This window comes from Limanda limanda, chromosome 10, assembly GCF_963576545.1.
Source record: "Limanda limanda chromosome 10, fLimLim1.1, whole genome shotgun sequence".
Lineage (NCBI taxonomy): Eukaryota > Metazoa > Chordata > Actinopteri > Pleuronectiformes > Pleuronectidae > Limanda > Limanda limanda.
Window position 1 is genome coordinate 15,455,766 of NC_083645.1, and position 24,680 is coordinate 15,480,445.

A 24,680-nucleotide genomic window follows, 5' to 3' on the forward strand; every position below is an offset into this window, starting at 1 on the left:
TTCACCTGAGTATGATAACATCCTGAGTTGTTGTCCTGTTTTCTGAGTTTGCTCGTCTCAATCTGAACCTATTCATTTATTTATTTCAAACATCCTATGGTGTTAGGACCCACATGCCTCCCTCTCCTCAGCAAACTCTGTCTGCAACTGCAGTGTTTTTTTACTTTATCACTCCATCTGTGTGTGTGTGTTTGTGTGTGTGTGTGTGTGTGTGTGTGTGTGTGTGTGTGTGTGTGTGTGTGTGTGTGTGTGTGTGTGTTAGCTGGCCTCAGCAGGAACCTGAATGGAGCTGCAGATCACTCTCTCCAAACTCAACCACTTTAATCTCCCTCAAAAATGTCCCATGCATATAAATTACACCACTGGGATTCCAGCAACCACTGCAGGAGAGGACATGATACGAAGTATTGAAACTCATCCCTGACTGGGTGCTCCTTGTTTCTTTTAACTCTCTCTATGATCAACACTGCCCTGGAGCAATCGGCTGCATAGGCTGTGGTGATGTGGTGCAGCTTATGAATGGCAGACAGGCCGGCGCAGAGTGGAGAGGCAGAGACGGGCAGTTGTGCGTAAGTAATGCATCCTCCGGAATCTGGGTCACTCTGGTCCCACACCACTCTCATATTGTCAGATTGTTTCACCTACTTTTGTGACTTGAGTCATCTTGTCCCAGATAAACACTGAACACACAGACCTGCAGCTGGCACCTGTGATTAGAGCTGATTCAGATACTGGGCTAGTTGTCTTGATAACATAGAGGCAAGTACATGATACAAAATACAGGAGGGCTGATAACATTCAAATCTATGTATAACGATATTTATAAAATAAATCCTAATTAAAACAACTACCTACATATTTATTAGTTGTTAAAGCAACTTCTAGGCCTAAATGTTTCATCTCTTTAATTGATGTCTCATTTGAAGACGACCGAGACATGTGATATTGTTCACATGATGGCATCTTGCTGAAATACAAGGTCAATAAACCACTTCACCACATAAACTAGTATTTTCAAGATTTCTTCTATGACAACCAGTATCTAGAATGTGTTATTATTATAATTTTTATCGTATTGGTATATTTCTTTATTCAAAAACAATAAACATTTGGTTTCAGTCATTTTATCCTCTATTTCTTATACAGGTGAACTAACTTCTTTATATTTCCACGTATCAGAATTATACATATATTTATGTTTAGTATCCTTTTTGATGTCACAGTTGCTCCATCCTTTTTATCGACAACTTTACAGAAGGCTTTAAAAACAATAACAGTACATTCACAATATATACACAGGACAATTAAGCCTTATTTGATATATTTGTTTCTATGACAACATTGGTTGCCAGTAAATAGTATATTCTATTTTTTGGGCAGTTTTGGGATATCTCTATATCCAAAAAGATAAATGTTTTGGTTCCCAGTTTTCTTTTCTCCTTTTGTTGATAAGAGCATTATACATGTATTTATATTGAATTCATTATTTTATCTAAAGCACAATGTTATCCATTCTTCATTGACAGCTGTACAGTGGGCAACATATACACAGCAAATAAATAATAAAATAAAAATAAATAAATGAAATGAGATGTATGGTGCCACCTAACGCACTGACGCCGCACGGCTGCGTGCCCACGCACTAATACCGCGCGGTGTCATTCTTGAACACGCAGTCAGGTGTCGCGCTTGTTTCACGCCACCGGCGCCGCCCGCCCGGCGTTTCCCTTTTTTTCCCTACCCCACGCTCACGTTCACGTTCCCACGAACACAGTCACCGGGTTTTTTATTTATTTATTTATTTCTACCGGATGAAACGTATGGGAACGTATGACGTATCGAGTGTGTGTCTGTGTGTGTGAGAGTGGGCGTGGAGGGAAATGTCACCGTGCAGCGCCAGAGGAGGAGAAGCGGAGTGTAGCTGAGAGGAGACGAGACTGCTGGTCACAGGAGACCGAAGTTCACCGGGAGTAAAGTTGTTCCTCTTCCTCCTCCTCCTCCTCCTCCACACACCGGAGCCCCGCCGCCTCTTCCTGGATGTGAGGCGGGCAGCGACGCTTCACCATCGGGCCACTAGCGAGCCCCGGACCGCCTCCATTTCTGGTAAGTGTGTGTCCGGCTCCGCAACGATTCACAACTCCACAGAGAGAGAGAGAGAGAGAGAGAGATAGAGAGAAAGCCAGAGAGCCAGAGAGCCAGAGAGAGAGAGAGAGAGAGAGAGAGAGAGAGAGTGACGTGTGAGTTTGCCGCCGTGACACGCGTGAAACAACCGTGTTCCGTGCCGGTGATGGAGCAGCGACAGCCGGGCTCCATCCGCCCCGGGGGTCGGTGTCTGGAGACGGAGCTGCTCTCCTCCTCTTCCTCCTCCATCCTCACCGCCACATTACCGAGGTATCATGGAGGCAGAAGGGGGGGGGGGGGGGGTATGCACCACCATCAGTGCTGCACCATGACAGCGGATCACACACATGTAACCGATTAGCCTGTAATGCAAGGACACCCGACCTCTGTCTGCTGGAGGAGGAAGAGGAGGAAGAGGAGGAGGATGATGCTGCTGCTGCAGCCCCACGATGTGGCCGCTGGGTGTGGTTGGGCTGTCAGCTCGGACTCCACCAGCACCTCCATAACCTTCTAATCGCCCATTTGACAGCTCCTCAGAGGGCCGGCCACGTTGCGTTATCTCACCCTGACGTCCCCAGCAGCATTGCACTGCACCGTGTGTGTCTGTGTGTGTTTCTCCCCCCCCCCACAGGGCCCCCTGTCTGTCACATCACGGCTGTGATCTGCCTCGGTGGACACACAACATGTGTTGCAGACGCTCACTTGTGTGTTTGATCAGTCCTCTGAAGGGTGTGCTGCAGACACTGTGCTGCACGCTGGGCTGGTTGTACGTGTTGGACAACTCTGATGCAGGAACTGGAGCTAGACTTTCATGATCGCGTCAACAAGATAAGCTCACTGTCTAGTTATGATGGCTTTAGGTTACGTTTTCACTCTCTATCCAACACCTACAATCTGTGATGGAAAGAATGACTGTGAGGCAGAGGCATTCGGACATTCTCTGGCACTTCCACTTCCCCCCCCCTTGCCTCTTCTCTTCTTCCACTCTCCTCTTCCTAATGTCATTTATCCTATTTGTTCTTCATTCATCATCCCATCTCTCTTGCTCCACACCCTTTTCCTCCCCATGGGTTGTACTATGTTCCTCTCTCTTTGCTTCCTTCAGTGTAATGCTTCCACGAAGACCCGTCATCATAGCCCCTCGTTCGTCCCTAATGCAGAGAGAGGGAGGAAGTGTCTGTAATGTGTAAGCCAGAGGTTAAATAGCAGCCAGCCAGTACTAATGTTCTGTGTAGACGGAGAGAGAGAGAGAGAGGGAGAGAGAGAGGCGAGGTTAATCACATCATCGACTGCACTATCATGTCGTTGGGAGAGGGGAGAGGCAGCTATCACTGCTAACACAGAAAGGCAGCCATGCATGCACAAGCACACATAGATACAAACCGAGGTATTGCCTGGTATGCAGTATAACCTGAGTGATAGAAGTGGCAATAGCACAACCAAGTGATTGTGAGGAGGATTGTGTTTGGGTTGACTAGTCATCGGGGTCACTAGCTTGTAGTCATTCTGCAGGGAGAGTACATCTTAGGTCATATGCTCCACGAGTGTTGCACTTGGCAGCGTCACTCCGCCTCTCAACAGGATCTTCAGTGTCTTAAGTGTATCTGTAGACGGCCGAGTGTGTGTGTGTGTGTGTGTGTGTGTGTGTGTGTGTGTGTGTGTGTGTGTTTGGCCAGACCTGCTGCAGTTAGTACTGTATACACAGGAATATATATCTGTGTCTGTCCACACCCTCACTGTTGATCGGTAACCTGAGCAGAGAAGTGTGGAGTCTTTGTTTCAGCTCTCGTCTGCAGCTCTTTCATGTATTTATTGGGCCAGTGTGTCTCAGTGGAGTCTAGTTAATGTTTGACTGTGTGTGTGTGTGTGTGTGTGTGTGTGTGTGTGTGTGTGTTTTGTGTGTGTGTGTGTGTAGGGGGGCTGTCTAGCGCTGATGAGGTCCATCTGTGTCTATTAAGCTTGTCACCACTACAAGGAAGTGTGTATTTTTTACTCAACATTTTGCATTTCATTTCTAGCCCGTATACACTGAACTAACTTCAACATCATGGTACATTATTATTATATATGTTTGAATTACTTGCAAGCAGGCACAAAGAAACAAAATAATTACTTTTGAGTTTTTCTCAATTTATTGTGTAGTGACTAGTGAGTTACTGAGGAAGTCAGCGTGTACTGCATGTTCCACAACACTTGACTTCTTTTATATTGATAATCTAATCCACACATACGTAGAAGGCAAATGGGAGAAGTAGCAAATCTGATAATTACATAGAAAACTTGGCTTTTCACAAGAAGACACTATCATTTGAGTAATTGATGAGGTGATGATCGGCAGATTAATCAATAGTGAGATTAATAATAGGTCGCAGCCAAAGATGCAACAACATGGAGCCAGATGACGAGATAAAGTGGAAAATGAGCATGGTTTGATTTAGTAATTTTATATTTGAGTGAATTTTTGTGCTGCTAATGATTGGAACGTTTCATGAACAGTGACACCCTTTGTCCCAGAAACAATTAACAGGTTTTACTACTGACTGGTATATGACATTTCCTTTTATTGCATTTTTTACTAACGGCTTCAGACGTCTCCAGCTGTGGAAGTATGTTACTTCAGGGACATGTTTTAGAGTTTATTATTGATATTTATTACAAAAAGGGTCATTGCTCATATGAAAACACTACTTTTAAAGGGAAAACCCAACACCAACCAACCAGTTAACGGTTGTAACCCTGCACTGCCCAATCATTTCACACTGTGAAGCAGGATTTCCTGAGGCAGTGATGTCTGTCACACACACTTCACTTTGTGTAGAAGGAGGAATATGACATCCTCAAGCTGTGGCAGCTAAGTACTCACCTCGAAGCCTCCATTATGTTGCGTTTAACTTACTATTATTCTCTATTGGTGCTGACGGACACATTTTGTCGCTGACATATTGTTATGGTGGCCTAGAGGGTGAGAGAGGGTCCAGCTCTTAGGCAGCAATTAGCTTAATTGTGAAACTCTTCGGCAGCTGCAGCATTTCCTCATCACGTCTTTCCTGCAGTGACGATGAATGGGTTTAGCTCCATTGTTTGTTTAAGCAGATTTTCTCAGTCCTACACGACCAGCATTTAAACAGGTCGCGATAGTGCATGTTTTTGTTGCTGTGTTATTCAACTCGTGTAATTCTTTGTGATTGATTTGATGAGTCAGGGATTTTTCGCCATATACTGTATGAGTGATGGCAGGAATGATGAAGACGAGGATGTGAGTTTTGTCTGTTGAACTTTACCTGCACTTTAAGGCTTTCCTGCCACACTGGCTGTTTATATTTGGGGTGGATGAGTTGAATTGAGGTCTACGGCCTGTGCCGGCTTTTGTTTGCTTCTGTGAACATTTAAAGTTGCTTGTTATCTTCTCGGAGCCCCTATAAAATGTTCCTGTTTCCTATATAACGTTTCAGGTTTTCCACAGGCTATAACATTTCAGAGTGAGCTCCTGGCTTCCAGCTTGGGCACACGTGGCTGCTTAAGGTTTTATGGGAACTGTGTAAGGTTGATGGCACACATGTGTTTGTGCCTAAGGAGCTGTTGGAGTGTATAGCATTGGGAGTGTTGTGAATAGATGGAAAGGGCCTGACCATGAATGTCTTTAGAGGTGATCTCCATCTGTTCTGACAAAACAAGCCGAACAGCAAAATCCTTCTGTTAGATTTGTACACAAGTTGAGCCTTATAACAGAAATATGTTTGAGCCAGTGAATAAACTTACAAACATAATAACAGAGATGTTTATAAGCATGTTTGTTGAACCAAAATGTCATGTTCATCTCCAAAGTCAATCATTTAAATCAAAATTGTATTCATAAAGCCCAAACAAATCAATTGCAGTTCAAAGAGCTCTACAAGCGATGGACAAAATGTTTAAAAAAAGGTGTATTAAATGGTTTAATGGTAAAATGGAGGGATCCAACCATTCAAGCCTTCAAAAGCAGCCTCTGATGCAGCCCCTGAACTGAGACCCTAGGATGGGTTCTCCCAAAAGTGGACGTAGGGTTGAATTATTTTATCAAACATTCCACAAATGCATTTTGGACATTGTTACACATATTACCACTGTATAATTGGCATTGTTACACTTATACACTGCACTTACTGTATGTGCAACACATTGACAAAGAGGTCTGTAGTGATGCAAAACAAGGTTATAAATAGACTCTGACCTGAAGTGTATGTGAGGGCAGGTATTGATTGGCATGCAGATCTTTTAGGTTGTAACTATGTTGCATCCAGATGTTGGTAAGATGAACTTGCACCTCCTTGCCCTGTGAGGGGAAAACATCCATGCCTCCAAGCCATTTCAGCCTGGGTACATCTGGTCTCAGTTAATGGCACAAACATGCATCAACACGCTGAGAACAGTGGCAGTGTTGGATGTGTGAATCCCAGCAGCACCCAGCTCCATTGACTTCTCCTAAATGAATAGTTGTCAGCATAGAGAGATTTGGCGCCTGTGTGAATAGACGTCAACTGTATCTGTCCCCAGTCGTTTAAGACTAATGGAACGTGTGCTGTCATTGTACTCTCTCTCTCCCTCTGCCTCTCTCTCTCTCTCTCTCTCTCTCTCTCTCTCTCTCTCTCTCTCTCTCTCTCTCTCTCTCTCTCTCCTCTCCCTCTCTCTCTTTCTCTCCCTCTGTGAATGCTGTCTCTCATCCTCTTTTTCTTTCTCACTCTGAATGAGAACAAGATCACACATCGTCTCTGCCCGATAACACCACAAGCCCGGTGAGTGGGGGTGACAGGACGTAGAGAGGTTAGAGAAGGAGAGTGGGGAAGGTAGAGAAGGTTGCTGGAGTGGGAGCTTGCTTCGTTCTCCTTTTCACTTTTCCTCTGCTCTTCACTTCTTCTCTGCCTCTCTCTCTAATCTCTTCTCTCTCGTTTGTTTCCTCTCTCTGATCTCCTCTGTACGTGCTGTTTGGAAAACAAATCCATGTGGAAGAAAGCTTGCCTGCCCTCAGGCATCGGTGCATTTCTGTCTCTCAGTCAACCTCAGCGCAGAGATTGAACTAGATAACATTATGTGTGCACGTTGCATGTGCAGCCTCTATACAACACAGTTGTGTGCGTGCGTGCACCATGTCCAACATCAGACTTCCCCTTCCCATCATCCTTTGCTACGAGAGGAATGGAGTTTTTTGAGAGCCATGGTTGCCTTGGTAACTATTGCTGCCATCTGTGTATGTTGTATGAATGGTTGGTAATGTGTGTGTGTAGAAAAAAGATGGAGGCGCCTGCACTCTTAATGCTCCACCTCCCTCATCTTCGCATTATTTATTCAATAGTCAGCAGAAAGGCTGGAAGGTTACTAGGTTACGAGTCATTCCAGGATGAGATTTGAAGACTGTTTACAGCGGAGCGAATGTGTGTCACCGTAGTAACATCTGACCATCACATCGAAGGAAATATGTCGAAAAATACATCTGCTAGAAATGGAAGAGGTTATTCTAAATCCTTATGTAAGACTCATCATCACAGTGAAAGACGAATTTATCAGTCTGCAGAGTGAGAGGCGGGTCCAGTGAGATGTTAGAGGCTCGGGACTTCGACTGTAGAGGCCAGGCCAGACACATTTTCATGCACCATGGAGCCTCTAAGCGCAGCCCAGGGATTCTGCAATCGTCCGGTGATAGATGGCCCACATGAATACGTGACAGAGGAGAGGGTGACAGAGGAAAGTGTAAATGTCAGTCCCAAAAATAGTCCGTTTTCCCCCAGGCTCTAGTGCGTCATGTGGCTTGGGTCCACAGCCTTTTGAGTATTTAAGTGTAACCCACTTTTTTTTAACACTGAGTCATGCTTTTTCCGTCTTTGATTTCCCTCTGTTTGTCTGTCTCTCTCAAACAGAAACTCCTCCAGCAACGATGTAGACCTGACAACCACACAGTGATGAAGATGATGTTGATGATGATGCAGGGTCTCGCCGGGAGGAGGAGCAACAGCAGCAGAGCCTGACTCTCCCCTTCGGTTTAGCCACACCTGGCACTCTGTGTCCGTCCTGATTGGGCGGCCAGAGTGCTATGTCATCGGCCACACCCTCTGCGGCGCCACCCCTCAAGAAGGGAAGGAAGCCGGAGAAGGCGGAGGTGATGGTCGACGCGGTGCAGGTCACCAGTGAGGAGCTGAGGAGCAAACTCATGGACGTCCAAATCGAGCTGCAGCAGGAGCGGGGGAAGGTGAGGGGGAGGAAGAGAAATGATGACAGCGGCAGTAGAGAGGAAGTGCCCCATCTAGATCAACACCAGCAGAGGAAGAAGAGAGTGGCCGTTTTTAAAGAATATTTCGAAATGATTCACAAAAAAATTGAAAAGGCTTTGCAGCCCAAATAATCAATTCAAGTACATTTATAAGCGAGTAATAGTTGCATGAAGAGCTAATGGTGATTGCGCTATTTTTTAGATTAGATTAGATTCAACTTTATTGTCATTGCACAGTACAAGTACATATACAACGAAATGCAGTTTAGCATCTAACCAGAAGTGCAAAAAAGGCAGTAAAAGTGCAGAGTATTGTGCATATTAAAGTTAAAATGTAAATAAATAAGATCTGTACGGTAGAAATATATATGGAATATTACAGTATTAACAGGAATTGTAAGATATAAGGACGATGAATACACTATGAGCAGGATAAAAATATAAATGTATATAAATATGAATACACAATGAATACGCTATGAGCTCAGATATCTGTGATTGCTTAAATCACCCAGTCAGAAAATCCCAGTCAGTAGTACAACAAGAAGGGAGAGCACGTGCCTCTGCCAAGGCTTCCAAACTTTCCTCCATGTTTCTGCTCCAAAATGTTGACCGTTCTTGTTTAGGTCATGTTTCATCCCCTCCACAAAAATATATCATCGTTGGCAGAGGTAACCAGGTTTACATCAGGGTTTTGTTCCTCAGGCTTAAAACATATGCACTCTGTAATCTGTAAAAGCATCTGTTCATTTAAAAACAGAAGTTGAAATGCAACACAAATGTATTGCCATTTGTTAAAGCCAGCCCAGAAACTATAACTGATCTCCATTTATTTTTAAACTACCAGGATAAAATCGCAAATGAGGTCATCACTGTGCACATGGATGAATAGATTTTACATGGTGATATCAATTATTTTTGCCTGACAGGAGTTTTCTTACTTGCTGTGTCTCCCACACCAAGGTGTGTAAGCTCCGTGAGCGGCTCCAGGAGCAGCGGCAGGCTCGAGAGCTGGAGCAGCACAAACACGCCGTGGCACTCACTGACCTGCGCGCCAAGCTCCACGAGGAAAAGCTACGCGAGATAGCGGTCGGCCGCGAGACGCTGGTGCGGCAGCACGAATTCGAGCTTGCACGGTCTATCAAGATCCGGGACACGGAGGTGCAGAGGCTACAGGGGCTCGTGAATGCACTGAGAGATGGAGCTGCAGATAAGCTCAAAAACGCTCTTCTCTGTGAGGCTCGGGAGGAGGCCAGGAGGGCCTTCGATGGGGAGAGGATAAGGCTACAGCAGGAGGTAGGAGGTGGCATTTAAGTGACAGCATATATGAGAATATATATGAGACTATATATGAGAATATATATGGGAATATATGTGCCAGTGTTTGTTATGCTTGTAGAAATGTGGAACTGTGATAACAGTGTAATCCTAATCCTGCTTTCACACAATATGTGGGATTTTCCTAATGTCGAGCTCAGTGTAATGTGCTTCAAAACTCTGCTTCTTGTCTTTGCAACAATGTCAGTACGATACAGACAAAATTAATATCAAGATGAAAATGTTCATGTCAGTAGATATCGATAATTATAGCAATAAATGTCACATTATTATTTATTTTAAGTTTGAAGATTGATTTCAACTGCAGTGGCTGTGTTTCTATTGTATTGAGGCTTTCACCTCACAAAACTGTGGATCTTATTTTTTCTGCGGCTGCTGCTGTTCTTAGATAAAGGCAAACATCTCTTTGTGGAAAGTTGGTGTTCTGATCATGTGAGTGTACATGTGCACTGAATGTGTGTGTTGATGTGGGACCAGTTAAACCTTTGTAAATATGCTGCTGAAAAACAGGAAACAGGGTGGAAAAGCCTGTTGCCAAGTCATTGTTTCACTGGAGCCTTCCAGACAAACAAAGCATCTATCATTACAACAGTCTTAAGGGATAGGACATGTGTTTATAAATGCACAAGTGTCACTATCTTTGTTTTTGTGTGTCTTCATTGTATCATGCATGTGATGTTTTAGATCCAGGAACAGAAGACAGCCAGGAAGCAGGCTGACGAAGCTCTGGCCAACGCTCTGCAGGCCGATAAATCAAAAGCAGTCGATCTCCGCACAGCCTACCAACAGCACCAAGATGAGGTGCATCGGATCAAACGGGACTGTGAGAGAGACATCCGCAGATTGGTGAGACATTCCCTACAGACACTACATACATTAAAGACATTGTTGACAGTATCTTTGTTGGTAGCTCTATAACATTACTGATGTTAGATAACACATAATCAAGATTATTAGAAACTAGAATGGAACATCAAAAATATCAGTCCCCTAAATATGCATACAGAAGATGCATATACATTTTGTGATGTTGAAAAAACGTCCAATTTCACAATGTCAAAGAAAGTGGGGGAAAAAACCTTGATCCTCCCCCTGATCTGGATCCGCACCAACATTCAATGAGTTCTTCCCTGATTCATATGGCATCCTTCCACCAAGTTTTGTGGAAATCTACCCAGTAGTGTTTTCTGTTATCCTGCCAACTAACAAACAAATAAAGTATATAACTTACTTTGGGGAGGTTATTATTTAGTGTTTAACACAGACAAAATGACTCATCAGGACTGTGACTATAGTTTGATCAGATTTAAGAAAAGGAGGCAAACGATCCCACAATTGTCACAATCATTTTTAAAGGAAAACTAATTTCTAGCCGTCCTAGTACAATACACACAGATTCTAAGTTTGCAAGGGCCTTATATGATAATCAGACCTTTGGCTGCAAACGTTTCCTTTCATGTCCATAACAATGAGATGTCCTGAATTATATTACAAAATAGGGCTGAGCTTCAGTTGCAGCTCAGAGTTTTATCTCATTAACGTTGCATGAAGGTTGGATTCTAACTGCTGCACTATCCCATCATGTGGTGCTTATCTGCCAAAAAATAAAAGTCTGCATACTTGCTTCAGTCGTTCACTGAACACATTACTACCAATGATAGCTGTTATAATATCCCTTCTGTATGTAAAGTATTGTTTGGGACTTGTTGTAGTAAATGGATAAAGCGTAGCTGATTGATGGACAGGAGGCGGTACAGGAAATACCAGTGTTAAAAAACACAATGCACTGGGAAGTAGAAGTGGGAACCTTTGTAAGAAGAAGTTGTGCAGAGGGAGAAAGAAACTTTATGAATTAATCATAGTCTGGAGGGTGAGTTTTAAAAGCTAAAACACTGTCACGCCCTCGTTCTGTTCACGGTCAATGGAGCCAAGATCCTGTCAGACTGAGGGTGAAGAAATGTGATGGTGATAAAACTGTATCACCCTAAAGCCAATTGTTATTCATTGAAGCTTCCTTTAAACTGGATACTTTGGTGGTAAAACTAGTAAATTCAATAAATTATGCTTAGTTTAATTTGAACTTCTTAAATCAGTTTCATGTAGTAGATGATTTCAGAAACAGGTGTGATAATATGTGTATAATTTATTATGAATATTTTCAAGTCATATTAATCTGGGCTATAAGTGAGATTTAATGCAGAACTGTGACAACCATTCACGACTCCTGCTCCTGTTCATCCCTTCTGCAGATGGATGAGTTGAAGGCAAAGGACCGGGTTGTGTGTTCTCTGGAGAGAGAGCTGGGGCTGCAGGCCGGCTACGCCCAGAAGCTTCAGCTTCAGAAGGAAGCCCTGGACGAGCAGCTGGGTCACGTACGAGAGGCAGAGAGGTACAACCACGGCAGCCCCAAGAGAGAGATGATGCCTGGGATAGGAGACAACCACGATCAGGTCAACAACCAGGTAAATATACACAAAACGTGTATACATATGCATCTATTCATGAGGTTTTTATGGCAGGTTAACCCACCCCACCAGTTTAATCTGAGATGAAAGTTAGGCATACCTGTATACTGAGAGTGGATAATAAATTGATATTGCTGAGGAGGGACATACATGATATGTGAGCATCCCCTCTGCACTGTGTATCTGTCCATTCAGTCACAAAGGCCCACACAGCTCATCTCTGCCACAACAATAAAACTGTAATTGGTTTTGCTCATGCATTTTCTCATCGAATCACATCCATAATGATGCTTCTCATATTACCCATTACTCTCTGCTTAAAAAAGACATTTAACCTCATGTCCCTTTAGTTCTTTGCAGCACCGCTCTGACGCCACATTGTCGAAACCTGTTTTAAGCACAACATGAAGCTTAATGAATGTAAAATAAGCTCCATAAAAAAGTTTTGTATCATACAAAGCTTAAAATCAAGCAGATGTACACATTTGAGATGGTGGAGACAGTTTAAACGGTCGATAAACTCGTCATCTCAGCTCTAATTAAAAAGATATTGATCGCAAAGATGTATTGCTAATCAGCATTTCCTAATGGATGCCTCTTTTAGCCCCGAACAAATAAAAATGCAGGTCTGCTCCAATTACACAAAATCTAGTCTCACAAACACAAACTGAAACACCAAACAGTTTTAATTAATAGTTTGTTGAATCCAACTCTATATGAATGATAATAATAAAACTTTATATTTATAGCACTTCTCTAAACAAGGTTACAGACTGCTTTGCAAAATACATGTAAAACAACACACCAAACCATGCTTTTTAAAAATTGGTATTTAGTTTTAAGGCATGAGAATATTGTGTGTATTGCACATTCTTCTGAGAAATGCCAACTCATCCATCCCATGACTCCCTCTTTCCTGTCCACCTCCATTACCTGCCTGCCCGCCTGCATGTTCTTCCCTTTTATCAGTTCTTGTCTTCCTCCTCCTCTCCTCTCCCCCCTTCTCAACAGGAGGTGGAGGAGCGTGACACCAGGAGGTTCCAGCTGAAGATCGCCGAGCTCCACTCAGTCATCAGGAAACTGGAGGACAGAAATGCGCTGCTGGCCGACGAGAGGAATGAACTGGTGAGGCACACACATGCAAAAGTACATGCAAAAAGGGATTCTAGGCATGCAAAGGCACCAACCTGCTGAGCACAGATGTACACACACAAACCTACATTAACACGTTTAATGTTCTCTGCCCTGTAGCCTCCATCTTGCTTCTGTTGCTCAAACTGGAAATCCTGAGTCACTCAAAGAAAAGACTCAAGATCAGTGTTTCCCCTCCGTTTCCTTCCTGTGCAGGTGAAGCGAGTGCGTGAGGCAGAGAGCCAGATGAAGCCTCTGTTTGAGAAGAACAAGCGGCTCTCCAAGAAGAATGATGACCTCTTGCAAACGTTGCAACGCATGGAGGAGAAACTCAAGAACCTGAGCCGGGATAACGCAGAGATGGTGAGCTGCACCCAACACCTTTTATCTCTGTTCTTTGTTTTCCTTCCTCTTCTCTCTAGTTAATGATGAATTCAAAGTTAAGGTACCAATAGAAAGTATGATGTCGTAGCTATAATCTCTACAGGAAGAGGATTTCTTTGTTGTGATACTTTGGATGTCAAATAGTAAAATAGAAACAAGACCTCTAGTGGCCTATTGAGGTAATGCATGAGATTATTCTCTGCCCCCCCATCAGAAGGAGAAGGCCTCCTCTCGGCAGCCCCCGCAGCAACAATCGATGCAACCGCAGCTGAGGCGGCCGAGCTCCCTGACAGATCTAAGCCATGCCCACGAGGAACAGGAAGTGGAGTTTCTCAAGCTGCAGGTTGCCGAGCAACGTGGCATCATCGACGAGCTCACGCAGGTCAGCATTTTACTCAAACCACCAGGATCAGACAGATTTTTATACTTTGACAAGAAACCATTTACTTCTAATTAATGCTCACAATTATTTTCTTTACTGTAAGTCAAATAATATGTTTTTGTCATCTGTCTGACATTTTCCCCTAACAGTTTGCTCTGTGGTGGCTCACCCTTTAACATCTCTTGATGCACAGGCCATGGTTATAAATGCTGTCAATAAATTATTAGAAATGTTTTATAGAGACATACTTTTTTTATGATAATGATTTTGTAACAATATGATGACGTATTTAGATTTTGCAGGTGTTTACCTCACTAGGTATCCATGTATTATTTTATTTCTGACTTTCGAGAAACCCTATTAAATCACAATATATCTACATGTGTATATCATTACATAAAACCACTTATACAGTGATAATAACATTTTAATCCTTAATGGGGCCATCACATTGGCCCTTGTGGAGCCCTTCATTCCTGCTCCTCTGCCTTTGTGATCCTTCTGGATTAGCTGACTGAGCTATATATGGTATGGTTGTGAGTGGTGGAATATATTATTGGCTGAACAAAATCTCAAATTCACTGGAGACTATTTAATTTAGTCATTTTCATGACTCCCATACACTCTCCTACCTTCCCATCACAGCCGTACGCATCACTAGCTGCTAATTTCATCCATTATATACTTTGCTGTCCACCGTTACCTCTTCATCTCTGTAAACTCATATTCCGCCGTTCATTTTTCACTATCATGTTCTCTTTTGTCCTCTAATTTTGTCAATTAGTGTCTCAACTGAAGCGTATGAAGCTCACGGAGGAACTCCTGTGAGGTGTGAGGCTGAGACGTTGATCTGCTTTGTGCTTGTTTTTCATAGGAACGTGACCGAATGGTGATGAGCAAGAAGAACAAAAGGAAACCTCTCAAACTGTCAAAAGTAAGCACCCGTCAGTGTTTTAAAAAACGTTAAACCAGTGGTGTGTAACTAAGCAACGGCCTGATCTGTGGTTGACTGATGCACAGGAACTGTTTTCAGTGTGTGTGTTTGTATGTGTGTGTGTTTGTATGCGTGTGTTTAATTGGACTCAGGAGACAATAATGACAGTATCCTTCACAGCTGAGAGCATCATGCAGAACACAAACACAACATCTGCATGAACCACAGCCAGTGGAAAAATATTAGCTTGTTTTGTCCATGTACATTCGGTGTTTTGTTTTAGAACCATGTTTACATTGAGGACATAAGTGGCTCCTTTATTTAGTGTTCTTGCTGATCTGTCTCTGAGAAGAGAGAGATGATCATCTCTAATTGGGTGAGGTGACTGTAGGAAAAAATAATTGCGGTGTCACTCGTTAGCGTGTGCTTGTTTGGGCTCGAACATCAGGGGACCAAGGAGGTGGAGCCTCTATCTTCATCTCCCTCCTGCTGGAACCTGCTAGTCACCTTAGTGAGGTGGAGGCAGGGTTAGGCAGCGCAGTTCGGCTCTTGGACTTGCACCTTGAATTTTTGGTGTCTTTTGGGAGATTTAATGCCAATTAAATGAGCTCGGAGACAAAAATCGGAAGTTGGCCTTCAGCCGGTGAAGTCCCACAAAAGACAGACAGATCCAGAGGAGTTTGTTCATAGTTAGGTGTTGGTGTTTTTGGGCGAGTGGCATCATGACGGAATATTTCCTCCTCATCCTCTACTTCTCCGCCTTTATTTGCCTGTGTGCCCTGGTCTGTCTTTACTTCTCTGGTTGCCAGGAGATGACTTATAAACACGATGGTGAGGACTCTGTGGGCTTTGGAGAAGTCACCTACAAGAAAGATTAAAGAAAAATGTAGACACTTTATTTGATGTCATCTGATTTGCTTAAACTGAAAGAAACGGCAGGAGTTTGACAGGATCTGGTTTTGGAAAAAATGCTGATGACTGAACTGAAAAGAAGAATTCAGAATTAAATTGATGTACTTTACGTGTGGTTTATTAAGAAGCTTTATGGATCAATGGAAAGTTTAATATTTGTTTTGCTGACAGGAGAATAAGGCATTTTGACTGATTCTAATTAAGCGATGTGTGAATCCTCTTTTTCTCATCTGCTCTTCTCTGCAGAGGCATGTTGTGGAGACATATTTTGGATTTGATGAGGAGTCCATAGACTCTGAGACGTCCTCTCTCACCTCCTACAACACTGACCTCACTGACCGCACGCCTGCAACTCCAGAGGAAGATCTAGAAGAGGTAAGAAAACGTGTTGTTTACACAGAAAGACATTTTTTATACTCAATTCTTTAGTTCACTAAAATGGCCTGTTTAAATATTTAGATTCCTGGACACAAACAGGACAGATAATTATTTAAGGAAACGGATTCTGTCTTACTTTTAACTTTCATAGACTGTGTCCCGAGAGGAGTCAGAGCTCCGTTTCCGTCAGCTCACCAGAGAGTACCAGGCTCTCCAGCGGGCCTACGCCCTCCTGCAAGAGCAGACCGGCGGCACTCTGGATGCTGAGAGGGAGGCCAGGGTTTGTACATCACTGTTAATCTCTTTGCCTCCTTCACTATACCCAGTTCTCAACCATTCCATCCCTAAACTTCACAATCTAATTACAACAACTGTTCTGATACCCCTTATGTCTGACTGTCCCTCCCACAGACACGTGAGCAGATGCAGTTGGACCTCAGCAGCTGCCAGGCAAAGATCCTGGACCTGGAGAAGGCGCTGGTGGAGAAAGGCCAGGTAACAAAGTCGAGGGATGGGGACTGGAGCTCTGTGGTCCTCATCTTCCTGGCCATCCTGCATGTCTGTCTGGCTGCTCTGCTCCTGGGCTGGCGCTATGCTGACCAGGTCTGCCGCAGAATCCTGTGATGTCACTTCCTGCACGTGTGGTGTCTCAGCTCTCTGCCTGCATGCTCTGCCTCACCCTTGTTACTTCCTGTTGGGTTTTTCTGAGATTTTGCTTAATCCACTTTAAGTCCTGTTAGCTGTGAGTAGATTATTATTCAAGATCTTTATACAGTTATATCGCACATCTGTGTGAATAGGATTTGTGTTGTTGTTACATTAATTCTAGTTTATTTAATATGTTAAAAACTCACAGAACTGAGCATAATCTATACACCTGAAGAAGAAAACCCTGTTTATGTTTAAAGAAACACTGACATTAGCAACTTGATAATTACCTTGACTGAATAACATGATAAACTGGAACTATTAAGATAATCTCATATCACCTCTGTTAGTTTTTTCACTTGTGATGCAGTTTTTCTTTGTGTGACCTGGTTTTTACTGCATGTTGTCTTTTCCAATGTGGCTTGCTCCAGCTCTGTTATGTTTGATTTGCTGCTCTGCTGTTTCCAGCTCAGGTTGCCTTCTCTTCTTCCTGTTACTGTGAAGTCTCAAGGATGGTGAATGCAACTCTGTTATCCTTGTTATGTCAGGAGTGGGCTTCATTTCTCTGGATCAATAAAGTTGTTCTGCTGCCACTCGGCTCCTGCCTGTTGGTGTCTGTGTTACATTTGCAAGCGTTAGTTGGAAAGGCAGTAGATGAATCGTGGCCTGTAGGTGTTGAGCTGGATGATTGTGTTGCTGACAGCTTTGTTCATTACACTGACACTTTCGGGATCCGGCTCCTTATGGTGTCACTTCTTGCTGATGTTGTTTTTGGTTGTCATGACAGGATTCAAAGTGGGTGGAGGAGAAGCAGTTCTTGCTCAGGACCAACCAGGAACTTCATGAGAAGGTAGACGGCATTAACCTATACTCAATTTTGATATATAGCTTTATTGCCCATATGGATACAGAATCAGGGAAATTGTTATTTACAGAGTTTATGCAGAATCCTGCCTGTCTGCTAAGGACCGTAACTTCTTTATGGATATTTTAAAGACCACCGACACCAGTAAGATTTCTCCCAGTTGTGCTGATGGCCAATCCCACCGTGACAGACTGTCAGTGTCTATGTGTGGTAGAGAGAGGGGGAGAGCAAGGCAATCCCCCCTCATCCTAGTACAACTCAACTGTGACCCACTGCTAATAACACAGTGATGAGAACAATTGATTATACTTGCTTGCAAATTTAAATACATTTAACAACCCAGAACATTCTCAAGAGCTACTGTATAAGTCACTGGAAACACAATGTACTTTAATCTGTGTTACCAACATGTGTATATGTGTATGTTTCTGTCTCTAGATGTGTTCGTGGCAGCAGGCAGAGTCGCGGCTGCAGGCCGAGGTTCAGGATGCTCGGGACCAGAATGAGCTGCTGGAATTCAGGGTGCTGGAACTGGAAGTAAGAGACTGTACCAACATCAAACTGTCACCAGGAGGCGACACCAACGATGTCAGCCCCAGACGCAAGACCTACATACAGTGACCAGACAGACAGACAGACATAAGACACACTTGATTCCTCATGTGTATGCATCTGCATCATTCCTTGTTTTTGCACGGCAGCTGTGTGTATACGCCCTCCACTGGACTGGAATTTTTTTATTTTTTTAAAAGACAGAATGTTGTTTTAAAATGAATATGATTTTCACAAGAATAAAAATGTATTTAAGTTCACCATCCTCTCCCTTCATTTTTCATTTTGTCAAGTTTTTTGCATGAATGTTCAATTTATTTATTTTTTTCTTCATGACTGTAGGCTATTGATATAAGATGAAGGAAATATTTGTAGTGTATTTTTGTGCTTTTTATTGTTTAAAGTTGTTTGAATTCTTTCATTAGAATATCTAAGTAAGCATAAACATTTAATTGCATTTGGAAATTAGAACAATAATAATAGCTGCGTCACCATTGGTAGTATAAGCTGATTTTGCATCTGTTTATGTAGCAGTTCTGTCTGAATGACAGTCATGAGTTTCAGCATGTGTTCTTAAATCCCTCATTCTGTTCAGTTTTTTTAAATTTTATTTAAATCGATGGGTTTCCACCTTCCCCATTTTGGCCGATCCTGAACATGTTTTGAGTGCCATGTAAGTAGATCCCACATTCACTCCCAGTTCATTCTCATTTTGTGTCTCACTGCTTGACACCCATGGTCCTTTATGATGACCTTTAACATCACTGTAGAACTGATACTTCTTTTACCTCTGCTGACTTGATTGTGTGTGTGTGTGTCTGTGAGAGTATTGACGATGTGTGTACCCTCTGTAGGAGAGGGAGCGCAGATCTCCTGCCCTCAATCTCCACATGTCTGCGTTTCCTGAGAACAGCAGCAGCGCCCTGCAGATCTACTGCCGCCAGCAGGGGGTCAAGGTGAAAACACATCAACCAACTGAGACTTTTTTCCCCCTTGAAAGGTTCAGTGTGTAAGATATAGGTGAAAGGGATCTGTTTTTAACTAGTGTGTTGCATCTAAATCACACAAATTGTTTTCTTTACCACATAATGGGCCCTTTTATCTAAATACTTTATATTAACATCAGGAGCGGGTCCTCTCTACAGAGGCCGCCTTGTTTTTTTTTACAGTAGCCCAAACTGGACAAACTAAATACCTGAGGTGAGGTGAGGGGTATTCAGCTGCAAAATGCAACTTCACCACTAGATGTCACTACATTCTACACACTGAACCTTTAAGACTCTTTTACATCTTTTACGCTCTTTTTATGACGTCTGTTTTGACCTCTGCAGGATGTAATCATTCCTGAGCTCATGAAGAAACTGGATATCCTGGGGGATAACGGGGTGAGTTCAAACACTGTTGAATTATAATAACCACTGGCCTCCTTAGTCATAAGTATTATGTCTGATAACTCAAGCTCCTTATACTTCCTGTAGAATCTCAGAAATGAGGAGCAGGTTGCAGTGATCCAGGCAGGGACAGTGATATCTCTGTGTGAAAAGGTCAGTCTCTCAGACTTGGAGTATCTTTACTGACACAGTGTGGACACGTTTTGCTATAACACAGCCACTACACTGAAGTTAAAAATGGATGAAATGATTGTTTTATTTATATATTTATATATAGCTTTGTGCTTCCGAGAAAGTAACAATGTTCTGCTTTTTGTTCCCGTCCCTCCTCTACAGTGGCTGAAGCAAATAGACAACACAGAGGCTGCCCTCACACAGAAGATGATCGACCTGGAAAATGACAAGGTTAAAAATATTCTATTTGCCATTGGAGTAACAATCTTCAAATGTCTTGCTTGTCTTTTTAGGTGGTGTTTGATATTTCATATTCTTGACTTTTCATTGTTTAATACAAAAAAATACTATTAATCTACTTGTTTTTATGCCTCCAAAATTGTGAAAGCAAGTGGATGGAGACATCAAGTTTCTGCGTTGCTTGTATGCCTCATTCTTATGAACACGATATCGCAGGAAGCCTTAAGAGAGTTTCTTACAATTTGGTACAAATGTTCACTTGGACTTATGGATTCATGTATTAGATTTGAATGGTCAAAGATCAAAGGTCAACGTCATGGTGGCCTTTCAAATATAGTTTTGGCCTCGAACATGATATCTGCCTTAAGGGAATTACTTCAAATGTTGACCAGTTGTCACTTGGACTCAAAGATTAACTAATTAGATAACAGTGGTCCAAGGTCAATGTATGTAGACTGAAACAAATTTCTAGTCTCTAGACTCCTAGTACACTGATTCTACATTATATTCTGTCCTCTATGTCTTATATGTTATTTCATGTTGTTGCAGGATCTGTTTAGTAAGCAGAAGGGATATCTGGAGGAAGAGTTGGACTATAGGAAGCAGACCCTGGACCAGGCCTACATGGTATGGAGCCAGCGGCACTATGACCTGTCCCTTTATACAGAAGATGGCCAAAGCCACTATCATAGACAAAAATGCCTCGATATATATTCGTAACAACATTTACCAAGAGTTGTGTACAAGACACAATGGTTCATGATGAGGCAATTCAGGAATGAAGGGGTGCAACATTTTCATTGACACATAAACATGTTGGATCCCATTAAACATCATGAATGGAACATGCTCCATGAAGGTAAAATTTGTCACATTGTGTTGGGATACTGCATCTTTTAACGCTGATGTCTAAATTCTGTGAATAATCACCCTTTGGCTTCTCGATATTTTTTGGCCTAATTCCCCATAGAAAGATAGAAAACCAATCACTGATATACTCCGTCTACAATGCGAACATAGCATGTCTTTATAAATATCCCATGCAACTTGGTTCAAGTGGACACTAGACAACACTGGGGCCACTCTCCATAGAACTATAATTATTTGATTTGGTCAGTTTTGATGTTGGTTTGTGTTTTCGGTCCCACTTAATATTGTGTGGGTGAAAGTGTAATTTTTACCTGGTAGCTTGGTAAAGAGTCAGGAAATTGTGGCGGAGAATAAAAGACAGTTTGTTGTTAATATAATGAAGTTACGCAGTGAAGGTCAAGTCTTAATAACCCCCCAATATAAAGTGGAACAGTGTTCTCCATATTTGCCATGGTCACAGTGGTGTGTGTGTGCATTTGTTTGTGTGCTTGTGTGCTTGTGTATGCATGTGCATGTGCACGTTCATATGTGTCTGTGTATCTGTATGTGTGTGTGTGTGTGGGTGGCTGTGCAGAGGATCGAGGAGCTGGAGGCCACGCTGTATAGCGCTCTGCAGCAGGAGCAGCCGGCATGCCGAGCGGTGGCTGAGTCGCTGACAGACAGGCAGAGGGAGGAGCTGAAGCTTGCCGTGGACAAGCTGCGGCGTCAGATTCTCCGGCAGAGCCGGCAGTATGACAGTCAGATCTTACAGGAGCGCATGGAGCTCCTACAGCAGGCCCAGCAGGTAAGGCTGATAACCAATTGAGTCAGGTTCCCCTCAGTCTGACCCCTGCTACCTGTCTGAGTCGTCTGACCCCACCAGGCCTCTGGTGCTGTGTAAAAGATGCAGTATCCCTGTGTGTGCTACCTGTAACTCTGTAACTCTAGATGTCAGTGCATGTGTAGAAGAAAGAGAGAGAGGATGTATGTGCGTGTGTGTGAGTGAGGGAGTGTGTGAGTGTGTGTGTGTCATTGTGGTCTGAGTACCCCCTCTCACTCCTTCAGTGTCCCTCCACACCGCAGCCCTCACACTAGTGTTACACCCATGGCTTGAACAGTATGTTATTCATTTACCACATCAAAAACCACAGTACCTTAACTTCACATGAATCAGTTATTTTCTACGTACTAACATAATTAATCCGCTTCTCATGAAATACAAACCAACTGACTTAAAGGAATTTAAAGAATGCTTTAGTCCTTCCTAGTTTAGGCACTTTCTCAGTATCCCGTAATAAAGACCCACACAAATAATGCTATTATCCTTATAAATAATTTAGCCTTGCTTATTTGAAGTCATCAGCATCAGCCAAGGTTAGAGGATCATTCCTGTCTAAGTGAGTTCTTGTGAATTTGTATTCTCCAGAGCTGTTTAAGCAAACGTGTTTTGAACTAAGAGCAGCGTCAATGAATGAGCTGCTTGAGGTTTAAACTCTCAAAGATGGAGTCAATACCAGTATTCACAGTTAAATCTGCTCTTTGGTTGCCATGGCAGCTCATTCTTACCCAACACAGCTACCATGGAGACAGAGGGCATGATGGGAAGGAGGCAGACTGTTTGGAGTATTTACAGGAATAGCTGGATGGGGATTTTATTAACTGTTCAGCATCTGTTTCTATTTGTGTCATGAAGGAATGACTGGGGCCGAATGGTCTTAAAGGGATAGTTCACCCAAAAATAAAAGTTCACTCATCTACTCACCACTATGTCGGTGGAGGAGTGGGTGAAGTGTTTGAGTCCACAAAACACTTTTGGAGTCTCAGGCGTAAATAGTGTTGCAGCCAAATCCAACACGTTTGAAGTAAATGGTGACCACTTCTTCAAACGTAAAAAAAACAACAGGAAAAAAAAACATAGAATACCTCCATACTGCTTCTGTGGTGTCATCTTAGTGTTCGTATGCCACACATTCAAATTCGACTCAAGATGGAGTTATTTACCGCATGTTTTAGCTGAAATGTCCTCTGTTATCCTCAGCCCGGAGCTGCGATCGCACGCACAAGCTCTCGCCTCCATCCCCAAGGGGCACCTGACACTAACTGCAGCTATCACAGGATCACAGCGGACATTTAGGCTAAAAACGTGATATTATTAATCTTCTTTCTAGTCGAATTTAAATGATGGGGCTTACTGTCACACCACAGGAGCAGTATGGAGGCATTTTATGTTTTTCCTGTTGTTTTTTTTACGTTCTAAGAGGTGGACCCCTGTTACTTCAATTGTATTGGATTTGGCTGCAATACATAAAGGAGTTTCACCCTGAAACTCCTTTTTGGGTGAACTATCCCACCAAGTTTATCTTTAAAACATGTTGACCACCTAACCACTCGTGTCTTCATGTTGCAGAGAATTAGAGAGCTGGAGGACAGGATTGACTGGCAAAAGAGACAAATAAAGGACATAGAGGAAAAGGTATATACTCAGATTTTATCTGTTTATTCCTTAGTAGCTTCCTGTCATTGCTGGTAGACTACAAGTGTGAACTTTAACTGGACAAAGCAAAGGTTAACAAGAAGATAGAATTTGAGGGAGTTTATATATAATGTTTTGCGGTTGTGTGTTATGATGTAAACCTTTGACACCTTTTTCTTTTCTCTCTTTTTCACCTTTTGATTATTCCGTTAGTTTTTGTTCCTCTTTTTGTTTTTCTCTTTAGCATTTATTCTTTGGCCTTAATGAAACTGACCATGGACCTACATCAGGTATCACCTTCATTCCCTAAATCGTATAAGTATTTAAGGCTTTTGTGTTGCTTATAGTAGCATCACTAATGAGGAATGAATCTAAAAATGTTTTTCTCTCCCTTAGGTGTTCAGGTGCTGTGGAGGCAACAGAGGATGAAACAAAACCTAATAGTTTTTTATGCATTTGTAGACCGCTCAGAAAACCCTATGGCCTTTTTATATATGTGCACTTTTGCAGAAGACTCTTACCTGGATGCAAACATATTTGAAAATGTTGTAAATAACCATATACGATGAGAATAAAGTGAGATTTATTTATAGATAATATCTCCTGCAGTGGTTCTTGGACCTGGAACATAAAACCCGACTCCTCTGTGAGAAGTGAACACATGGATTAACTGAGGGAAGACTCAAAACCTTAATCAGAGGATTTATTGAAAGGAGAAGAGCCACAGTTGAAGGAAAGGCCTTTTGGACAATGGAAGGGGGAAGATGGAAGGAGGAGAATAAGAGTGAAAGTACAGGGCTGAGTGAGGGGGTGAATGAGCTGAGTGCCAACTGGATTTGGAGGATTCTGGCAAAGTCCAACGTCCGTGGTGTTTCTAAGGAAACAACAACGCAACTAAGTTCACAGAGTCCAAGCAAAACCCACTGGAAGCTGGTCGCTGCACTGAGAGGATGAAACTGTGGAGTGGAGCCCAAAAAAACAGGTGAATACTGAATCAACTTCAATTTACGCCATTTTACAGCCGGTTCAAGTCTTGTTGGTTTTACTTTTCAAAATCTGTATAATTTTTCTAGTTAGACTAATTGGAATTTTATATGACCTGTAGATTATTGCCTGTACCGAGTTATGCATTAGCCAAACTAATATACTTACTAATAGTACTTGATAATTTATGAACTTAGGGAATGAGTACAACAAACATA

General features: G+C 42.6%; 1 protein-coding gene across 1 annotated transcript; it reads left to right on the plus strand.

Moving 5' to 3' along the window:
• The first annotated feature begins 1,824 nt into the window (after window positions 1-1,824).
• On the plus strand, window positions 1,825-23,742 carry jakmip1 (janus kinase and microtubule interacting protein 1). The gene is made up of 22 exons (XM_061079541.1): window positions 1,825-2,103; window positions 8,013-8,341; window positions 9,326-9,658; window positions 10,385-10,546; window positions 11,950-12,162; window positions 13,177-13,290; window positions 13,513-13,659; window positions 13,895-14,062; window positions 14,937-14,996; window positions 16,155-16,283; window positions 16,438-16,566; window positions 16,698-16,781; window positions 17,722-17,784; window positions 18,238-18,336; window positions 19,206-19,307; window positions 19,683-19,736; window positions 19,830-19,895; window positions 20,079-20,147; window positions 20,706-20,783; window positions 21,601-21,810; window positions 23,413-23,478; window positions 23,692-23,742. Exons 2-22 carry the CDS (start codon window positions 8,186-8,188, stop codon window positions 23,740-23,742), a joined length of 2,553 nt encoding a protein of 850 aa, XP_060935524.1. The 5' UTR covers window positions 1,825-2,103; window positions 8,013-8,185.
• The last annotated feature ends 938 nt before the right edge of the window (window positions 23,743-24,680 follow it).

Excerpts from the sequence above, each read along its gene's own strand:
- jakmip1 (XM_061079541.1), top strand. The coding sequence starts at position 8,186 with ATGTCATCGGCCACACCCTCTGCGGCGCCACCCCTCAAGAAGGGAAGG. Across the intron at positions 17,785-18,237 it reads ACCAGGAACTTCATGAGAAG|ATGTGTTCGTGGCAGCAGGC; the intron begins GTAGACGGCATT and ends TTCTGTCTCTAG. Across the intron at positions 20,148-20,705 it reads TCGACCTGGAAAATGACAAG|GATCTGTTTAGTAAGCAGAA; the intron begins GTTAAAAATATT and ends ATGTTGTTGCAG.